Below are 22,309 nucleotides of genomic sequence, written 5' to 3' on the forward strand. Positions count from 1 at the left end.
ATGGTGAAGGAAATGGACATCAAGATCCAGGAATCCAAAAGAGTTCCAAAAAAGGTGAACCTAAAGAGATCCACACCAGGACACATTAATTAAAATGTCAAAATTTAAAGACAAGAAGAGAACATTAAAAGCATCAGGAGAAGAGCAACTGGTTATATACAAGGGAACCATCAAAAGACTATCAAGATTTTTCAGTGCAATTTTGTTGCCCAGGTGGAAGTGACATGATATTTTCAAAGTGCTGAAAGAAAAAAAATTTCAAGCAAGGATATTCTACTCAATAAAATTATCATTCAGAATTGAAGGAGAGAGAAAAATTTTTTCCAGACAAGTAAAAACTAATGGAGTTTATCATGCTAAACTGCCTTACAAGAAATACTAAAGGGTTCTCTTTAAACTGAAAAGAACGGGCAATAATTACTAACAAGGATGCATATGAAAAATACATTTCACTGGAAAAGCAAATATATAGTAGAGGTAGTGGATTAATTACTTATAAAGCTACTATAAAGGTTAAAAGACAAAAGTAGTAAAAATAATTATCACAATAATTAGTTAAAGGATACACAAGATACAAAGACGTAAACTGTGACATGAAAAATATAAAATGTTGGGGGAAGGAGAGTAAAAATGTTTTAGAATGGGACCAAACTCGAGTTGTTATCAACTTAAGATAGGTGGTTATAGAGGTAAGTTGTTACATGTAAGCCTCATGGTAACCATGAAGCAAAAAACTATAGTGAAGACATAAAAGAGAAAGATAAAGGAATATAAGTGTACAACTAAAGAAACTCATCAAACCACAAAAGAAGAGAGCAAGATGGTGTTCGCAAAACTGGAGAGCTACATGTAAGGGAATGAAACTGGATCATTGTCTAACCCCACACACAAAAGTAAACTCGAAATGGATCAAAGACCTGAATGTAAGTCATGAAACCATAAAACTCTTAGAAAAAAACACAGGCAAAACCTCTTGGACATAAACATGAGCAACTTCTTCATGAACATATCTCTCCGGGCAGGGGAAAGAAAAGCAAAAATGAACAAATGGAACTGTATCAAATTGAAAAGCCTCTGTACAGCAAAGGACACCATCAATAGAACAAAAAGGCATCCTGCAGTATGGGAGGATATATTCATAAATGACATATCCAACAAGGGGTTGACATCCAAAATACATAAAGAGCTCATGCACCTCAACAAACAAAAAGCAAATAATCCAATTAAAAAATGGGCCAAGGGTCTGAACAGACACTTCTCCAAAGAAGAAACTCAGATGGCCAACAGGCCCATGAAAAGATGCTCCACATCACTAGCCATCAGAGAAATGCAAATTAAAACCACAATGAGACATCACTTCACACCAGTAAGGATTACCACCATCCAAAAGACAAACAACAACACATGCTGGCAAGGATGTGGAGAAAGGGGAACCCTCCTACACTGCTAGTGGGAATGTAAACTAGTTCAACCATGTGGAAAGCAGTATGGAGGTTCCTCAAAAAACTTTAAATAGAACTACCATTTGACCCTGGAATTGGTCTCCTAGGAATTTACAGAAAGAAAACAAGATCCAAGGTTCAAAAAGACATATGCACCCCTATGTTTACTGCAGCACTATTTACAACAGCCAAGATATGGAAGCAACCTAAGTGTCCATCAGTAGATGAATGGATAAAGAAGAGATGGCACATATACAAAATGTTACACTATTCAGCCATAAGAAGAAAACAAATCCTACCATTTGCAACAACATGGATGAAGCTAGAGGGTATTATGCTCAGTGAAATAAGCCAGGCGGAGAAAGACAAGTACCAAATGATTTCCTTCATTTGTGGAGTATGAAGACAAAGCAAATCTGAAGGAACAAAACAGCAGCAGGCTCACAGACTTCAAGAAGCGACTAGCGGTTACCAAAGGGAAGAGGCGTGGGAGGGAGAAGAGGATTCAGGGGAATTCTGATTGGTGCACATGGTGTGCGTAGGGTCACGGGGAAGACAATGTAGCTCAGAGAAGACAAGTAGGGACTCCGTGGCTTTGTGCTATGCTGATGGACAGCAGCGGCAATGGGGTATGCGGGGACTCGATAATATGGGTGAATGTAGTACCCACATTGTTTCTCTTGTGAAACCTTCAGAGCGGTGTATATCAATGATACCTTAATGAAAAGGAATAAAATAAAAAGAAAGTTCACATTATACCAATTGAATTTCATGAAACACTTTAAAGCTTTTCTTTTCCTTTTCCTTTTTCTTTTTCGCTGTTTCGCCAACGGGTCTCGTGCTGAGTACCTGGTGCCCTCCGCGGCCGCGCTGGACGAGCTGCCTGGGGGGGCCACCGCGGCCAGGGCGGGGCCTGAGCCGCGAGCCCTGAACTGCCATTCGCGCGCCGTCTCCCGGCAACTTGGGAGCGCGCGCCGCCAGCGCACAATGCCCGCCCGCCTCTAGCCCAGGCGCGTTGGCGAAGGGAGACAGTCTGGCAGAGAGCCGCGGAAGCCGCTCGCCCACCGGACAGAACTCGCTGATCTTTCCAAATGGGAGGGGTTTTGAGCAAGCTCCGCTCCCCGCAGCCCGCCCCTGTTCCGGAGGCCAGGAGCCGGCGACCGGCCTTCTTCGGAAGCCCCGCCCGCCCCGCAAGCCCCGCCCCGCCGGCTCCCTCGGCCCGCCGCGATCGCATTCCCCCTTCAGTCCCCACTCGTTTCCTCGGGTCCCCTCGGAGGCCTCATCGCCGGTAAGACACGCTGACCCTCCCCAGACAGAGGAGGACTTGACTTTGAAAGTTTTTTTTTCTTAAGTTCTAAGTGGGTTCTGTGCCCTTTTCACCTCTTCAAACACCTTGGTGCGCGTCCACCTGCCTCCCTTTAGCCTCTGCTATGAGATGTGCTGCCAAAACTGTTCCCTTATTTCAGTTCTTTTTTGGGGGGTCATTTTTCTATTCCTTTTATTTTTAATTTTTAACTTTTTTGGTATCATTAGTTTACAGTTACATGAGCAACACTGTGGTTACTAGATGCCCCCCATTATCAAGTTCCCCCCTCATACCCCATTACAGTCACTGTCCATCAGCATAGTGAGATGCTATAGAGTCACTACTTGTCTTCTCTGTGTGCTATACTGCCCTCCCCGTGCCCACCCCCCTACATCATCATGATGTAGGCTGATCCTAATGCCCCTTATTCCCCTTCTCCCTCCCTTCCCACCCACCCCTCCCAGTCCTTTTCTCTTTGGTATCTATTAGTCCATTTTCTGGTTATGTGAGTCGGCTGCTGATTTGTGCCTTCAGTTTTTTCTTTGTTCTTATGCTCCACAGATGAGTGAAATCATTTGATACTTGTATTTCTCTGCCTGGCATATTTCTCTGCCTGGCATATTTCACTGAGCATAATACCCTCTAGCCCCATCCACGTTGTTGCAAATCTTTCAGTTCTTAAAGCTCTGAACTTTAATACAGTATGGGTTTAGCAGAATACTTGGTAAATCACTTAAAATATCCCTGCTTCAGGTAAGAATACCTATTGTCTGTATAGTATAGTACTCTAATAGCTTTTGTAACTTTTTTGTCTTTTGGACCAATAAATTGTATCAGGCGAGCTCAAAAAGGTGTACCCAGGAAACCTCCTTGATGGATAAACCAACTTGGCTGATAATGATGATTAGATTTAAAAGACTTGTAGGGGACACTAACAGATGGAAACACATCCCATGCTCGTGGCTAGGAAGAATTAATATCATCAAAATGGCCATCCTGCCCAAAGCAATATACAGATTTGATGCAATCCCTATGAAAGTACCAGCAACATTCTTCAATGAACTGGAACAAATAATTCAAAAATTCATATGGAAACACCAAAGACCCCGAATAGCCAAAGCAATCCTGAGAAAGAAGAATAAAGTAGGGGGCATCTCACTCCCCAACTTCAAGCTCTACTATAAAGCCATAGTAATCAAGACAATTTGGTACTGACACAAGAGCAGAGCCACAGACCAATGGAACAGACTAGAGAATCCAGACATTAACCCAGACATATATGGTCAATTAATATTTGATAAAGGAGCCATGGAGATACAATGGCGAAATGACAGTCTCTTCAACAGGTGGTGCTGGCAAAACTGGACAGCTACATGTAGGAGAATGAAACTGGACCATTGTCTAACCCCATATACAAAAGTAAACTCAAAATGGATCAAAGACCTGAATGTAAGTCATGAAACCATTAAACACTTGGAAGAAAACATAGGCAAAAACCTCTTAGACATAAACATGAGTGACCTCTTCTTGAACATATCTCCCCGGGCAAGGAAAACAACAGCAAAAATGAGTAAGTGGGACTATATTAGGCTGAGAAGCTTCTGTACAGCAAAAGACACCATCAATAGAAAAAAAAGGATCCCTACAGTATGGGAGAATATATTTGAGAATGACACATCCGATAAAGGCTTGACGTCCAGAATATATAAAGAGCTCACATGCCTCAACAAACAAAAAACAAATAACAAAATTTAAAAATGGGCAGAGGAACTGAACAGACAGTTCTCCAAAAAAGAAATACAGGTGACCAACAGACACATGAAAAGATGCTCCACATTGCTAATTATCAGAGAAATGCAAATTAAAACTACAATGAGGTATCACCTCACACCAGTAAGGATGGCTGCCATCCAAAAGACAAACAACAACAAATGTTGGCGAGGCTGTGGAGAAAGGGGAACCCTCCTACACTGCTGGTGGGAATGTAAGTGAGTTCAACCATTGTGGAAAGCAGTATGGAGGTACATCAAAATGCTCAAAACAGACTTACCATTTGACCCAGGAATTGCACTCCTAGGAATTTACCCTAAGAATGCAGCAATCAAGTATGAGAAAGATCAGTGCACCCCTATGTTTATCACAGCACTATTTACAGTAGCCAAGAATTGGAAGCAACCTAAATGTCCATCGATAGATGAATGGATAAAGGAGATGTGGTACATATACACAATGGAGTACTTCTCAGCCATAAGAAAAGGGCAAATCCAACCATTTGCAGCAACATGGATGGAGCTGGAGGGTATTATGCTCAGTGAAACAAGCCAAGCGGAGAAAGAGAAATACCAAATGATTTCATTTATTTGTGGAATATAAGAACAAAGGAAAAACTGAAGGAACAAAACAGCAGCAGAATCACAGAACTCAAGAATGGACTAACATGTACAAAAGGGAAAGGGACTGGGGAGGATGGGTGGGTAGGGAGGGATAAGCGGGGGGAGAAGTAGGGGGGTATTAAGATTAGCATGCATGGGGGGGTAGGAGAAAAGGGAGGGCTGTACAACACAGAGAAGGCAAGTAGTGATTCTACAACATTTTGCTATGCTGATGGTCAGTGACTGTAAAGGGGTTTATAGGGGAGACCTGGTATAGGGGAGAGCCTAGTAAACATAATATTCGTCATGTAAATGTAGATTAGTGATACCAAAAACAAAACAAAACAAAACAAAAAGGGCAGTTCCTGTGTGGTAACCTCCAATGAGTTCTACACAAGGGTATAAAGGGCATATAAAAGTGTAGGCAAAGGGTCTGTTTGCGTTTATACAGAAGATCAAAGCCTAATTGGGCTACCCCGAAAATGAACTAAGATACGATATGAAAGAGAACTTCCAACATCTGCACTCTCTGGAAGACTCATGCCAGAAGATGATCATCAAGAAACCCCAACAAAGTTCCACACACTGCTACAGCTGTAGATGCACTCATCCCACCAGTTCCTGGACTTGCCATGGGAATGAAGGAGATATCTAAGCTGGCCTGTGCATACAGTAAAACAACAAATTTGACTGGATCTATACTGTTGGAACTCAACCAAGAATTAGGAGAAGTGCAAATTGTAGCGCTCCAAAATCTTACAACTACAGACTATTTACTGTTAAAAGAACATTAGGGATGTGAACATTCCCCAGGAATGGGTTGTTTTAATTTGTCTGATTTCTCTCAGACTGTTCAAGTTCAGTTGGACAATATCCACCATATCATAGATAAGTTTTCACAAATGCCTAAGGTGCCTAACTGGTTTTCTTGGTTTCACTGGAGATGGCTGGTAATTACAGATATGCTTTGGTTATGTAACTATACTCCTCTTTTGTTAATGTGTGTGCGCAATTTAAGTAGTAGCTTCAAACCTACACATGCTGAAGTTACTCTACAAGAAGATACGTCAAAGAAATAATCGATCTTCCCATGTTTTCTTCCGCCTGCTACTTCTATAGCTTTTCTTCTTCCTTCCTAATTACAACCCTTAAATAGAATTCGTGCCTCATATCAAATTTACCGAATATCATAATTCTTCCAAGTGGTAAAGATACCTCAAGACAAATGCTGGGCATAGAAGCTACAGGGCATAAATATGCAAAGAAATAAAAAGCTAACCATTTCAAACAATAAGGCTTCTCTCTCACTTACCAACTTTACATTTCCCTGTATGGCCCCGGAAGATGACTGGTTAGCCAGAGACGGGTAAGATTCCTCAAGGGAGGAACAACCTAAGACAGGCACAGTCGCAGGGGGGTCATCAGGTGAGAAATTGGGGATCAACAGAGGTGAGGCTTAGAACCTCACCCCCCCTGTTCTGAGAGAAATCTTCTGCATACGTGGATGTTTTATTGCCCTGGTCTAGCTTGGATTAACACATAGTCTACAGGCACACACCTGATCATCTACATTTGCTCTCTTACAACACTAAACTATGTTTTTTACCTTTATCTTGTATCTACCTACCACTTCAGCATTTTATTAAAAATAATAATAATAAAGAGAGAAATGTGGTATCCACATATAAATCAAGTATAAAAACCAAAATAGTATTCATATTTGAACTGACTGTTTAGAGTTCATAATGCATGAGCAAAACCGAAAGTTTCTGTGATGACTGCCCTTGTACTGTTCACTATGTAACTTATTCATTATGTGAGAACTTGTTCTCCATGTAAGAACTTGTTTGTTATGCGTCAGAATATTGGAGACTGACGGAAATTAGGCTTGGGGTGGATTAATGATTGTGCATTGAGCATTGACTCCCCTATACAGAATTTTATTGTCATTAACAACCATTTGATCAATAAATATGAGAGATGCCCTCACAAAAAAAAAGAAAAAAAAAAGGACAGACTTCCAATGGTAAAATAAATAAGTAACTGGGATGTAATATATAGCATAAGGAATATAGTGAAGATATTGTAACAGCTTGGTAGGGTGATAGCTGGAACCTAGAATTATGTATATAAATGTTTTATCACTGTGTTGTACACTTTAAACTAATGTAATGTAATACTGTGCGTCAACTACCCTTCAATGAAAAATAATTATCTAAAAAAAAAAAAGGACTTGTGTTTTCGTTTAGTCCCAGTTGAGTGATAACAACAAAATTCAAAACTTCAGTGACAACACTAGATCCTTGATAAGTACATTTATTTGAAAAGGTGAACATTCAGATTTTTTAAATGTTTGACTTTGGGTGTATATTTCTGATGACTTAGCATAAGAAATTGAAGGATTCTTGTAAAATTTGTCCCTGCACATCCTTACGCACACTTTTCTTCCACTGTAGTTTTACTTGTGTGGTAAGTTTTCCAATTTCCCCCTCAAAGTTGTTGAATCCATTGCAGAGACAGCTGTTAAGTACCTGCCACTTTCTGCCCTTAGGTGGAATGGGGAAAGTTGCCATAAAAATGCTGTGTTTTGTGTTACTTAAAGACTTATGCTCTCTGGAAAATAACTGAATGTAGGGGCCGGCCTACGACCGGAGCTGAGTCCCACTATGACTGAACACCGCCCTTCCACTGTAGCTGACCAACGCCCTAAGATGGCGCCCGCTTCCTGGGCGCCACCCTTCCTGGTTTGGTGGCATTAGCATAAGGAAGTTGCTCCTATAGGCTTGCCCCATGCTTCCGCGCTCATGCTCAACTCATGCAGAAGGCATGCTACCAATCAGCTTAAAGGTCACGCATGATCTTGATCACCATAGGCCAGCTTCCTTTATATAAGGCATAAGCAGGAAAGAGAAGGAGAGTCTCTCTCCTCTCATTCTTCCTCTCACTCGCTCTCTCCGGCTGTTGCTTCTTCTCACTCACCTTCTCCCGACCTTCCGAGCAACAATAAAGAACTGAAGTGAACCAGGTCTGTGTATGTATCGCTGTCGTCACCGCCACAAGGAGCGAACGCAATAACTGAACCCACATGGTTCTTAAGGAATTTAAATTTTCTGTCATTCTTAAGCTGCTTTGATTTCATGATGTGTCTCCCATTCTCCACAGGGACTGTGGGACTTTACCACACCACTTTGGCATGACACGTCCAAGATGATACCCAATCCAGTAGGGCCAGCATTCCCATGTGTTTCCACGCTGTGCCGGAATGGCAGTCACAGGAAGCGTGTGCTGTCTCGTGGTAATTCCAGAGTGGTGTGCAGGCCTTTGACAGTGAGGATCGCTCCTCCCGGGAGCAACTGGCTCATTTTCCAATGTAAGCATTGCTGGAGGAAAAGACTCCCAGTGTGTCCACTTTATTCTCCTACAGTTGTTCATCTGACAGAACAACTGTAACTCAAAGGAAAGGAAGAAGCTCCTTATGTGAAGGAGAAATCTCAAGTTCTAGTTATTGAGCAGTTTTTTTATTTTTTGGTTTTTTCCCAAGACTGTAGCTTTAACAGCTAAGGGCCATTTGTGTGAGTGTATAAAGTACCCTTTTGCTTGTTGGATAGCTTCTGATTTCCAGTGCCTGAAGTTCATGCTATGTAGCATGATAATCAGAATATCTTAATGCTAGAATCCTGTTTTCTGTTACAGAGCAGCGTAGATCCATAATGCCCCAGACCCGTGGTCAAAGGAGGCTGTTCTGCTTGCCCTCGAACATTGGAAGAGGAAGAAAAGGACAGTGGAGGAGGAGGAAGACCAAACATCTGCTGCTGGTCAGGAGGACAAAAGAAGGTAACATGCCCTGCAGAGTACTCAACGTGCCTCCCACACGGGCTCCTGGGATTTGTTGAAAGAGAGATCACTCCCCAAAAGAATCAGAGGCCACCTCCTGTGTGTGAACAGCAGCTCCCCTTCTTTGGCTTTCATGGAAGAGCTTGGTAACAAGAGCTTTAATGCTATGCCTTTCATTAGGCACAGGTTACATACATATTGTAATATACCTTTTCCATAAGTACTAGAGAAAAGCCAACAGTTACTGGCCACATCAGCTTCATACTTTTGATATAAAAGTGTTAAATTTTATTTTGAGAGAATGCTGAAAGTCTTCCCCTTGTGGTGGTCAGTTATTTGGGTGACCATCAGCTTAGGTGTCATGTTTGTGCTGAAGGAAATACTTAGCAAAGAACAGTGAAGATTGGAGTATGGTAGCTTTGTGAGTAATGAAAGTAAAACCAGTTTCATTATTTGGTTTTTGAAAATAGAGGAAGCAGTCTGTTTCCTTGATGGAAAGAGAGGAAGTTGAAGATGCAGAGCAAGCTGCAGAACTGCTTGTTGCTTTCCAAGGAGTCAGTTAAGGATTTTCTTGTAATTCAACAAATTCCAAGACCCACCATGTGCCAGAGCCTACTCCAGGTACTGTGGATAGAGCAGTGAGGAAGACAAAGGTCTCCTGGGACTTGGGTAATCAATGAAACAGGGTAATTATAGATTGTAAGTATATGAAGATTTTTAAAAAGCAGTGCTATAAAAGGGTCATGAGAAAGGGGGAGCTCTGTATATAAGGTGGTCAAGGAAACATGCTCTGAGGAGACAGTGGGCCCTACATTTGAGAAATAGAACCATTGTCCTCATCAGTTACACCAGGTTAGCCATAACCTGCAGGTTCACAGCTGGCCATGTTTGATACTGTAAATGGCAACATTAGGTAAGGAAATACTAATAAATGCAAGTGTGTTCATTGGAAGATTGATTGGAACTAACGTTGGAAGATCAGGTAATGAATACTAGGGATATGCTTTACAAGGGAGCAGTCTGAGCTCATGTCAGCCAACTAAGCAGGAGTGACAGAAGGAGATGGTGTGTTGGAGGTCAGAGAGAAAATAACTATTCTTATGGTCAAAACAGAGAGAAAATAACTATTCTCATGTTCTCCAGGTTGGTAATTTGTCTAGACCCCAGAGAGCCTATAACTGAAGGCTCTGTGTTGTCTTTCCCATAATTGGAATAAGCAGTGATTATGTGCACCATGCGCAGGCCCTTATTTGTGACCTGTGGAGTTCTTCTCTTACAGACTGAACTAAGTGAGAGCACTGGGGGATGTGTGTAGGTGGGTCGCTAAAGTGTTTTTTTGTCTTTAGTTTACAGATGGTAAGATATTAAATTTGTGATTGCAGTGCTTTGGTGAGAAGTTAGCAAATAATCAGTACACCTGAATAGTTCAAAAGGTCTTGATGCATTTTTATACTTTTCTTATTAGATTAGGACAGTCCTAGAAAAAATTGACCTTCCTGAATCTTTGAGATCTGAGGCAACATTTTCTTGTCTAGCATGAACCTATGTTCTGTAGAAAGAGTATAAGATCCCAGGAATATGAGAGTATGCTTTAAAGGAGAAGTCGTATCATCTGAGGGTTTGCGATTTGTCACAGGTGCCAGGACAGCCGTGGGAGTGGCCATTCAGCTTTTAAGCCCGAGGTGGCCAACGGAGTCCCTGCTGCTTTTGTGCCTGAGTAAGTGAGAATCCATCTGGGTGAGGTTTCCTGTTTGGGAAAGGGTCATTATCAGACTTATTGACCTGTAAGTTTTCCTCTTTGAAATCAGAGAGGAACATTTTGAGTAACTTGCCACAATAACTATTTTGTCTAATTCCTTTTACTATTTTTCTTTAATATGCATAAAATATGCTAAGGCTAAGAGGATTTGTAGATACACTGAATAACCAAGTATGTAACAAAAAGATCACAAGGTCTGTGCAATGGATAGAATGCAGCAGTATGAAATTTAAGAAAAATGAGACATTTCTGCCTTTTAGCTTAATTATATTTGAGGAAGAGTTTACTGGGAGGGAAAGAGGCTGGAAATGTGTGTGAAAAGGCTTGGGGTAAGTTACATTTTTTAATTGAGTCAGCACTATGATATGGCTGCCAAAAAAGCTTAACATGCTCCTACTCTGGGCTGACAGAAGAACAAAGACTAGGAGGAGGCAGGTCAGTGGTGGTCCTGAATGCCTTAGTCCTGCTGTCCATGGAGTGCTGCTGGTTGGCTGTGCTGCCCTGCAAGAGGAGGCAGACACAAACCGAAATTCACTGCGAGAGAGTGAAGCAACTCAAGATGTCAAGGGGTGGTGGTGGGTGAGGGGGTTCTAAAGGTACATAAGCACTAGCCCAGAGTAGAAAAACCTCAGGGGTGTAAAGAAATGGCAGAGGGAAGGATAATGGCCTGCAAAAATCTGAAGGACTATCACATGAAAGGAGGACAATTGGCTTGGCTTGGCTCCAGATGGGATCCATAGGTGAAGTAAGTGAAAGAGAAAGTATGTTTGCATCTAGTGCAGGGATAAACTGCTCTGTGGTTGACATTCATCAGCCAGGAGACAGTGAACTGTCTGTGCTGTCACAAAGGTTGAATGACTATTTCACAGCAAAGATGTTTAGGGAATTTCTGTTTCAGTTTGAATCTTAGAAAAAGTGGTTGGTTCCTCCTAAACTTTTTTTAACACCTTTATTGAGGTATAATTGACATAAACTGTGCCTCTTTGAAGTGTACCATTTGATCAATTTTGACATGTATCCTTATCAGAATTATTGTCCTATAAATTTTCCTCTTTGAAATCAGAGAGGAACATTTTGAGTAACTTGCCACAATAACTATTTTGTCTAAATTTCACACCCATGAAACCATCACCACAGTCAAGTTAATGAACATCACCATCACTGCCAGAAGTTTCCCCATGCCCCTTGGTGAAGCCTTAAAATCTCCCTCTCATCCTGTCCCTGTTGCCAGGCATCCATTGGTCCTATTCTGTCACTATAGATTTGTGTGCATTTCCTAGAGTATATATAAGTAGAATCATACTTTTAATTTTTTAAATACTGAGCTTTCCCTTTCTGACTTTGTGAGACATGTTTAGCTGAATTAACAGTAAAATTAACAACATTATTCTTTTCCATTGTGTTAGAATGATTTTGTGACCATGGATGAAGCCTTAAAACAATGTTGGTGCCTTTCAATAGCACATCTGTGTTTTCCCCTTTTGTTTCCCTGTTAGGCCTGGGCCTCTGAAGAGAGGCCTCAGTTCCCAGAGCTCAGATGGCGAGCTGCGTAAGAGAACCTGCACCTCTGCTGTGAGCTGCTCGAAGGGCACGTGCACATGTGGCATCCGTATGTCCAGCTGCAATGCCATTACCAGTTCCTACGCTTCTACTGGAGGCATCTCTCAGGTACACGCACCTGGTGCTGTGGCAGAATTGGGTTCTTTGCATTTATTAGTTGATTATGCAGTGTTTACTAGCCACCTTCTGTCAGATGCTGAGATCACCTCTAAGCTAACAGCAGTTACCAACCCTTGAATGATCGCTATGGACCAGTGGAACAAACTAGAAGCCCAGAATGCCTCTGTGGAAACCTGACACAAGACAGAGCCATTATTATAGATAAATAGAGGATGAATAATTCAAAAAATGGTACTAATTTGATTAAAAAGGTAAATTGAGTCAGAATTGCATTGGGTTGTAAATTCATCCTCTAGGCACTGGGAATTTAATGAAAGTTTTAAAAATAAGTGGTTATAATTATTTTTAGAAAGGATGTAGTGTAGACTGGAGAACAGATCAAGTTTTGCTACCAGAATGACTTGGGTTCAAATCTTGGCTTTGGTACTTAGTAGCTATAGACTTTTGGGCAGGTATATGACTTAAACTCTCTTTTTCTCATCTCTAAAGGATTGTTGTAAAGATTGAAGGTAATGTTTGAAAAGCACCCATTACAGTGCTTGTCAGTAAGCAGGCACCCAATATATAGGAGCTAGAAAAAAAGTAACACATGCATGAAGGAGGTTTTTGAGAGGAGAAAGAATTTGACATAAGTTTTCATCCATACAGAAGGCTCTCAGAGTAATATAAATGACACATTAATGATAAATGACAAATATAGGAGATGAAGGCCCCGACCAAGCAGTTATGGCAATGCAGAGCATAATAGTATGAAGCTTTACTTGGATCTATTCTGAACTAGGCCCTCTGCTGAGCACTGTACACACATTTCCTCAATCAGTGATCACAACAGACCTGACATACATAGTCATTGCCCCTTCTTACAATTTTACATCAAATGTCACACATACACAAAAGGAAGGAAAAATATCATAATGAACCTCCATGTGGCTCCAGCAGTCAACAGTGTTTTGTCAGTCCTGATCCATCAACACCCCCACCCCAAATTGGTTTTCCTCTTGTGTTTTTAAGTACAAACACATTGTTTCACCTGTAGGTACTTCAGTGTATTTTTTAAACTTTTTGAACATTAATAACCTCAATGCCTCTATTCCTCTGAATAATAATGACTTCATGTTAGTTATTATCACTCCAATTTGCCCTTCTTACCCTCCCTGTCTTATTACAGTTACTTTGAATCAGGGACCAAAAATCAACTCATTGCGTTTGGTTCACATGTCTCTTACACTCTTCTTTTTTTAGCATTAAAGGTATTTAATTAATATATGTAACAAAAAATCTAAAGGTAAGGTTGTACACTTATGGAAATAATGATTTTGACCTACTTCATAAGATAGTTGTGATGCAATACATGTAAAGTGTTCATGCGTCTACACTGTCCATAGTAAGCATTCAAGAAGAGCCACCAAAATAAGTACCGAAATTTACATTTCAGGGGACTTAATTCACACTCAGAGCTTCAGACTTAGCATTATACAAGGTTGTATCTGGTGGCCTAACAAGCAGATAGGGTAAAAATAATCAACTTTATAGCAGGCCTGGGCGGATGGAGGATGCTCGGAGCGCCGCGCCGGGGGCGGGGCGCCGGGGGTGGGCGGGGCGAGGGACGCTCCTTCCGCCGCCCGTCGGCCCCCCGGGGGCGGAGCCCGCGTTCCCACGGCCCGCCACGCAGCCACGCGGGAAGCCGACTCCGCGTCACGGGCAGCTGCGGGGTCGACCGCGGGAGGCGCGCGTGCACCGGGGCCGCCGCCTTCCCAGGTGTGTTGCTCAGGCCGGACGGCAGGCCGGCGAACTCCCCGCGGTGGCAGAACCCCTCCGCGGTTCCGGGGCGCGACAGACACAGCCCCGGGGTGCGCAGGCCCCGCCAGGATGCCGGCTTCCCTGGGTGCCGGGCCCCGGCTCCCAGCGCCTCGGGCCGCCCAAGGAGCCGCAGGCGGCAGGTCGCCGCCCTCACAGCGCGGCCTCCCTGGGCGCTCTGGGCCTGCGCGGCCGGCTCCCCCTGGCGGCCTCCAGCTGTCAGGCTTCCCCTGCGGCCGCTGCTGCCGCAGCCGCAGCACACGGGCTCTCTTAGACTCAATCTACGGTGCTACTACTACGCTTTTTCTTACGTTTGAAAAGTCTGAGTCATTATGTTCTATAGAATTTACTACATTCTGGATTTTGTTTTCGTCATGGTGCCATTTTGAGAAGTACTCTATCCCTATTTTCCCTGTAAATGGGCAGTTGGCTCCTGAGGCTTGATGAGTTTCAAGTTCAGTGATTTGGGCAGAGGTGCTGCTGTGCACTTCTGATCGCACCACTCCGGGAGCACGTGCTGTGTGGTTGCCTCCCACTGGGCTCAGGTGTCAGTCTGATCCTACACTTTATTGTTCCTATGAGCTTTTCACCTGCTGATTTTAGCGGCCATTTATCACCTTTGTCTATGTCCATTGTGGCAAAATGGTGATGATCTAATTCTGTCCCTCTGCATTTGCTAACTGAAGGTCTGTGTAATTCTAGATAGAAGAACAAGCCCTATCTATAGGAGTGGCAGGATAATAAGCAGGCACTGATATCGTAGTTAACTCCAAAGGTGACCAGTATGATTCTTGCTGTGTTATCTTTATGAACTGATGATATTTTATAAACATTTCATGATCCTCAGTATAGTGTAGCTGCTCTTTTTGATGCAACTTTGCCAACTTTGGCCAATGACAGCCCTTTCAAATACTGGCAATTGACTCACTTTTCAGAAGCCCCACTTCACAAAGAAATGTTTTTTTAGTCACTTGAAAAGGAGACTTTATATACAGCGATGGATTAGAGCCACAGAATTATGTTGAAGGTCAGATCCTATGTTATTCCCAAGGGTCAGTCATGTGACTTGTGTTTGGCTTTTAGCTCTGGAAGAGGCGTCCCAGTGCCTCACCCTTCTCCAGCCCAGCCTTGTCCCGCTCACAGACACCAGAGAGGCCAGAAAAGAAAATAAGGTAATCGGTGATTTGCTGTGTGGATTAATGAGAGGGTGGGGAAGGAGGGAAATTTACTTGGCTCTTAGGCTTTCTGAGACTCCGATTTGGAGAATCAAAATGGTTCATATCTAAAGGACGGAGACGGTGCCGCCCTAAATCGCTCTCGTCTCTTGCAGTCATCACAGTGTGACCACACCGGCCTCTGCTTCCCCTCATGCTGCAGCGTGAGGGGCTGGGGTGTAAGGGGAAGGGCTTGCACAGGACAGAGTGAACAGAGTGACTGATGGGGGTGGGCAGCAAGCTTCACATTCTAGATCCCAGCTGACCCCCTAGGTGCCCGACTAGAATGCCGCTTTCTTAGAGATAGAGGTGTGACTAGGACTCTCAGAAACTTGACAGGTTGTATGTAAGGTTCTGAAGATTGTTTTCTGCTTGTTTTAAGACAAAGGTGTCTCTATGGCTTCTGTGAACTGCCTCCCTTCATTTCTTTAGGAATTTTCTTTGCTTCTTTTTGTTGTCTTGACACACTGAGATCTTAGTCATGGTTGTTCTAGACTTTGGTCAGTTGGTAGTTAGGAGGTTGTAAGAAATTATCCAGTGCTTTTCTAAACTTAATTGTGCCTCTTCCTCCTACAGAGAAGAGGACGGTCCTCAGGGATCTGGCTCTTCTGCTCCGCCGGTAGACAAGGAGTCCCAGGGAGAACAGGGTAAGTGGATGAACGTGTGGCATGTGTTGGCGGTAGTGTATGTAGGGCTAATGGACCACAACCCACTGGAAACACGTACTGAGCCTTGATTTGTGTGGGGCTTGATAGTTACAGAGAGAGACATTCCTGTCCTTCAGGGTTTATGGTCTGGTAAGGGAGAAAGGTTGCCCAGACGCATATAGCATAACCCAGGCCACCTGGGGGGTTTGGGGTAAGGTAAGCCTAGGTGGGGGAATCTGAGCAGACCAGGCAATTTCTGTCCAGTAAGCAACCATGTGCACACATTTAGAGCAATGACCACTTCACATTGTCTTGACTGTTAGAAATAATCTTGCCAACACCATCCAAGAGCCCAAACCATAGAAGATAGAATCTCAGAGACACCTAGTGAAAGTTCAGTATTAAAAACTAGGCTGGATAGACAAACCTCTCCATTTCTGGAAGAGAGCAGGAAGAAAGTAAGTCTGATACTTTATTTGCAGATACAACCACATGTAGGGAGCAGAACTCCTGGGATTCTCCAGCGACACCCAGCAGCTCCCAGCCACGCAGACGCAAGTTTCCCCTGGTGCCCTCCAGGCGAAGGATCCCGCTGATCTTGGTATGGTCTGTCCACCCACCCCTGCCCACGCCAGGCTGGCTCCCCTGCGTCTCAGGAATGGAAGGGTCAGTACAAGTTTCTTTCACTTCCTTCTGACCGGCTTGGCTTCTCCTTTTTCTCTTGGTAGCCTCCAGCTCCCTGGATCGGCCACTCGATCACGGTCAAAGAGTATTACCAGGAGAAGCAAGCTCAGTCACAGTGGCTGAAGAGGATCTTCGAGGATAAGACTAGTAAGGAATATGGGTTAATTTCACACTCCAGAGACAGTTTCCAGAGTCATATTTGTTGACTCCTGAATCCCTGGCCCAGCAAGGCTTCTAGAGCACCAAATACCATCATGTTTGAGATAACATAGTTGACATTTCTGTTCTTCTTCCTAGAATCTGCTGCAGTGGCAATGTTGGGTGGGAGGCATTGTGTGTTTTACTCCATTCTTGTCCCCGCCATGACAAAGAATTGAAGGGCTGAGACACAGTAGTGAAGCAGAGTAAAAGTTTTATTTAAAGTTACTTAGCCAGAAAGAAGTGTAGGTGACCTCAGAGAGGGAGGAGTGCCCTGAAAGGTTGGAGAGAAAGAGTTTAAGATTAAAAGGTCACACACTTAGAAAGTGTGGGTGACTTCAGAGAGAGGAGTGCCCTGAAAGGTTGGGAAGAGTTGAAGTTATGCACTTAGGAAGTGCAGGTGACCTCAGAGAGAGGAGTGCAGCACCCTGAAAGGTTGAAAAGAGGGAGTTTAAAGTTAAAAGGTTATGCACTTAGAAAGTGCGGGTGACCTCACATAGGAGCACAGTGAAAGATTGGGGGTTCCCCCTTTTAAGGATTTTTCAGGAATGTGACAGAGGGCTAGGGTGTGGGCTTGTTAAGTGATCTCAAGTATCTTTAATGAGACGTTAAGTTACTCATCAGTCCTCTAGGTAATTCTACAAAATTAGCTTATCAAGACTGTCTGCCTTTCCTCCAAGGTGGGCAGAGTTATTTGTTTGCTAAAGAGTATGTTAAGAATCTTTCTTCTGAAACTTCCTAGTTTATTTTTTTTAATACAATTTTGGCTTTAAGGTGGGATCTCCCTGTCTTTACTTTGCTGTTTATAGGTGGGCCTTTTAGCAGGCTAGAGTAAATCTTACAATGATCTAATGGACACAGTGAAGACATGGGCTGTGCTCAGATACTTTTATCTGGGGAATATTCAAACCTTCAAGGCCAAGTTTCTCTTGACCTTTTGAGCATTAACTGATTAACTCACTAACTCTGAATCTTTTCTGGATTTCTAGATTTAACTGGTTAACCGAGTCCTTTCTAGGGGGCTTTGCTGACCCTGTACTCTTTCCACCCCACTCATATATATTTCCCTGCCTAACAGCCACACCCATGGCCTGTTCGCCCCTGCAGACACCTGGCCTTCTGGGTTCTCTTGGCTCTTCACAGCCAAGGCCCCTCCCCAGCCCCTCCCCAGACTCCAGATACACAGCCCCTTTCTTGGGGCTGACCCCTGCCTCTCCCGCAATAACGCCACCAAGTCACCTCCAGCCTCTCAGGCTGAGACATCTGCCAAACCCCAGGCCCCGCCTGCCCCAGGCCCCACCCTGAAGCCCAGTGTTCTCTTTGGAATGCTGAGCAGACCACCTGCCAACCCTTCTGCCTCTGCAGCTCCTGCCGTGTCTTCAGCACGTCCCATGTTCAAGCCCATCTTTGTGGCTCCACCTAAAAATAGGAAGGAGGGTCCTGTGCCATCCAGCCGTTCCCAAGTCACAACGGAGGCATCTTCCAGCTCTGCCCACACCCCAACTACCAGCAGACTGCCCCTCACCTTCAGTCCTGTTTTTAGCAGCACAGAGCTACCTACATCTTTGCCCTTGTCAACTCCTTCCTCCTTCAGTCAGACAACTACTTCAGGCACTAGCACGAATGCCCCTCTGTTCCCTGGCCCGGCCAGTGTCAGTGTCCCCTCAGCAGCAGCTTGGGGGACCACCACCGGCACAGCCGCAGACTCCACCCAGAAGCCTGTCTTTGGCTTTGGTGTGAGCAGTGTGACCAGCACTGCGAGCAGCATGACCAGCCCCACTGCTTCCACTGCCCAGCCTGTCCTCTTTGGGTTCCCCCTTGCCTCTGCTGCCACCTCTGCCCAGCCATGGGCTCCATACTCCAGTTTGGCCAGGCTCTGGCCACGCCTGCTCCAACAACAGCCATCACCTTCAGCCAGTCCCTGCCCAGCACCATCCAGACAGCTGCTGGCAGCAGCACTGCCAGTTTTGGTGGCTTCAGTGGCACCCTCATGACCTCCGCCCCCATCACTCCGAGCCAGCCTGCGCTGATATTTAGCAGCACTATCACCCCAGCCTTCAACATTCCCTTTGGTTCTGGCACCAGGCCCCCCATCCCATCCTATCCCGGAGTCACCCCACAGCACACGTTCGGGGCCACTGACGGACAGCAGATGGGGACTGCCAGCCAGCACTGGCCCCCAGCTTCAGCAGATCCTTTCCTTTTGGAAGCTCAGCAGCCCTGGCCCCACCCCAGCCAGCCTTTAGCAGCACTGTGTGGTCAGGTTTTCATGGGTTAAAACCCACAGCCTCTCTTTTTGGCACCATCTCCAGCACCCAGCCAGCCTTTGGCAGCACCACAGCTGTTTCCTCCAATGTTTTTATTTTGTGGTATCATTAACCTACAATTACTTGAGGAACATTATGTTTACAAGACTCCCCCCTTCCCCAAGTCCCCCACACACACCCCATTAGTCACTGTTCATCAGTGTAGTAAGATGCTGCAAAATCACTACTTGTCTACTATGTGTTGCACAACACTCCCCATGCCCCCCCCCACATTATACATGTTAATCATAAGGCCGCCTTTCTTTTTCCACCCCCTTCTCCCTCCCTTTCCAACTATCTTCCCCAGTCCCTTTCTATTTGGTAACTGTTAGTCCTTTCTTGGGTTCTGTGATTCTGCTGCTGTTTTGTTCCTTCTATTTTTCCTTTGTTCTTATACTACAGAGATGAGTGAAATCATTTGGTACTTGTCTTTCTCCACCTGGCTTATTTCACTGACCATAATACCATCTAGCTCCATCCATGTTGTTGCAAATGGTAGGATTTGTTTTCTTCTTATGGCTGATTAATATTCCATTGTGTATATGTATCACATCTTCTTTATCCATTCATCTACTGATGGACACTTAGGTTCCTTCCATTTCTTGGCTATTGTAAATAGTGCTGGGATAAACATAGGGGTGCATCTGTCTTTTTTAAATTGGGCTGCTGCATTCTTAGGGTAAATTCCTAGAGGTGGTATTTCTGGGTCAAATGGTATTTCTATTTTTAATTTTTTGAGGAACCTCCATATTGCTTTCCACAGTGAGTGAACTAAATTACATTTCCACCAGCAGGGGAGGAGGGGTCCCCTTTCTCCGCATCCTCGCCAGCATTTGTTGTTGTTTGTCTTTTTGATGGCGATCCTTACTGGTGTGAGGTGATAACTCATTGTGGTTTTCATTTGCATTTCTCTGATGACAAGCGATGTGGAGCATCTTTTCATGTGTCTGTTAGCCATCTGAATTTCTTCTTTGGAGAACTGTCTGTTCAGCTTCTCTGCCCATTTTTTAATTGAATTCTTTGCTTTTTGTTTGTTGATGTGTGTGAGCTCTTTATACATTGTTGATGTCAACCCTTTATTAGATCTGTCATTTATGAATATATTCTCCCATACTGTAGGATGCCTTTCTGTTCTGTTGATGGTGTCCTTCCCTGTACAGAAGCTTTTCAGCTTGATATAGTCCTATTTGTTCATTTTTGCTTTTGTTTCCCTTGCCAGGGGAGAATGTTCATGAAAAAGTCACTCATGTTTATGTCCAAGAGATTTTTGCTTATGTTTTTTCTAAGAGTTTTATGGTTTGGTGGCTTACATTCAGGTCTTTGATCCATTTTGAATGTACTTTTGTCTATGGGGTTAGACAATGATCCGTGTTTCCTCCTCTTTTGCAGCCACCACCTCAGGCTTTGGAGCTATGACCCAGACCACCAGCAGTGGGACCAGTAGCTTAGTGTGTGGCAGCACAACCTCAACACAGTTCACATCTGGGATGTCAGCAGAGCCCTCTGGCAGTGGGGACTTTGGGATAAGCGTGTCAGCCCCCCACAGCAGCTCCGCCACTGGGGCATTTGACTTTGTGGCAGGACAGAGTGGGAGAACTGGTGGCACGGCCCCTTTCTGGGGATACTTGAGTCAGAACTCCCTTGGTGCAGCTGGCCAGAGTACACTGTTTGCCTTCTACGTGGCCAGCACACCTCAGAACACATCTGTGCTTGCAGGTGAGATTTGGAATGGGCTCGGTCTGCAGAGCCAGGTGCTGTTTTAAGTGCCAACACAGTCTACACTCTTGGAGCTCTACGCTGTGGTGAAGAGACAGATGTTATCTGTAAACAGCGTCAGGTAGCTGTGTAACTCATGAACGGAGGAGCTGTTTAGGTAGGCAGTGGGAGCCTTTCGGAGACAATAGCAAACTGAGGCCATGGCTGTAGTTCCAGAGTTGGGAGCAGGGACAGTGGCTGGGGGTGAGGGCATTCCAGGCACAGGAGCAAAGGCCTGAAGTCAGAGATGAGCTTATGTTTTCATGAGCAGAGAAGAGCTAGGTGTGCTAGAGGTTTAAAAAGGAAAGTGGGATAAAATGACGTTGAGAGACAGGCAGTAAGGAAGATCATTCATGGCCTTTTAAAATGTTTTTTATTTTTTGGTATTAATCTACAATTACATGAAGAGCATTATGTTTAATAGGCTTCCCCCTTAAACAAGTCCCCCCCATGAACCCTTTTATTGTCACTGTCCATCAGTGTAGTAAGATGCTGTAGAATCACCACTTGTCTTCTCTGTGTTGCCCAGCCCTCCCTTTGCACCCCCCCACATTATATATGCACTTTGTAATGCCCCCTTTCTTTTTCCTGCCCTTACCCCTCCCTTCTCACCCATCCTGCTCAGTTCCTTTCCCTTTAGTCCATTTCAACAGGTAGTTCATTCTTGGGTTCTGTGATTCTGCTGCTGTTTTGTTCCTTCAGTTTTTCTTTGTTCTTATACTCCACATATGAGTGAAATCATTTGGTAGTTGTCTTTCTCTGTCTGGCTTATTTCACTTAGCATAATACCCTCTAGCTCCATCCATGTTGTTGCAAATGGTAGGATTTTTTTTCTTCTTTTGGCTGAATAATATTCCATTGTGTATATGTACCACCTCTTCTTTATCCATTCATCTACTGATGGACATTTAGGTTGCTTCCATGTCTTGGCTATTGTAAATAGTGCAGCGATAAACATAGGGGTGCATCTGTCTTTTTCAAATTGGGCTGCTGCATCCCTTAGGGTAAATTCCTAGAAGTGGGATTCCTGGGTCAAATGGGATTTCTATTTTGACCTTTTTAAGGAAGCTCCATACTGCTTTCCACAACAGCTGAACTAATTTACATTCCCACCAACAGTGTAGGAAGGTTCCACTTTCTCCACAACCTGGTCAACATTGGTTGTTGTTTGTCTTTTGGATGGTGGTGATCCTTACTGGTGTGAAGGGATATCTTACTGTGGCTTTAATTTGCATTTCTCTGGTGACTAGTGATGTGGAGCATCTTTTCTTCTGTCTGCTGGCCATCTGAATTTCTTCTTTGGAGAACTCTTCAA

General features: G+C 44.1%; 1 protein-coding gene across 1 annotated transcript in view; it reads left to right on the forward strand.

The window, feature by feature from the left end:
- The window catches only part of LOC118917286 (nuclear envelope pore membrane protein POM 121-like), a 32,635-nt gene continuing 10,326 nt past the window's right edge, over positions 1 to 22,309 (forward strand). Inside the window, exons 1-9 of the mRNA XM_057487948.1 lie at positions 1 to 54; positions 8,283 to 8,447; positions 8,824 to 8,954; positions 10,591 to 10,671; positions 12,210 to 12,381; positions 15,274 to 15,362; positions 15,981 to 16,051; positions 16,534 to 16,652; positions 16,780 to 16,882. Coding sequence (XP_057343931.1) covers positions 1 to 54; positions 8,283 to 8,447; positions 8,824 to 8,954; positions 10,591 to 10,671; positions 12,210 to 12,381; positions 15,274 to 15,362; positions 15,981 to 16,051; positions 16,534 to 16,652; positions 16,780 to 16,882 — 985 coding nt within the window. The remainder of the gene's footprint in view (positions 55 to 8,282; positions 8,448 to 8,823; positions 8,955 to 10,590; positions 10,672 to 12,209; positions 12,382 to 15,273; positions 15,363 to 15,980; positions 16,052 to 16,533; positions 16,653 to 16,779; positions 16,883 to 22,309) is intronic.

This window comes from Manis pentadactyla, chromosome 10 (assembly GCF_030020395.1).
Source record: "Manis pentadactyla isolate mManPen7 chromosome 10, mManPen7.hap1, whole genome shotgun sequence".
NCBI classification, from domain to species: Eukaryota; Metazoa; Chordata; class Mammalia; order Pholidota; family Manidae; genus Manis; species Manis pentadactyla.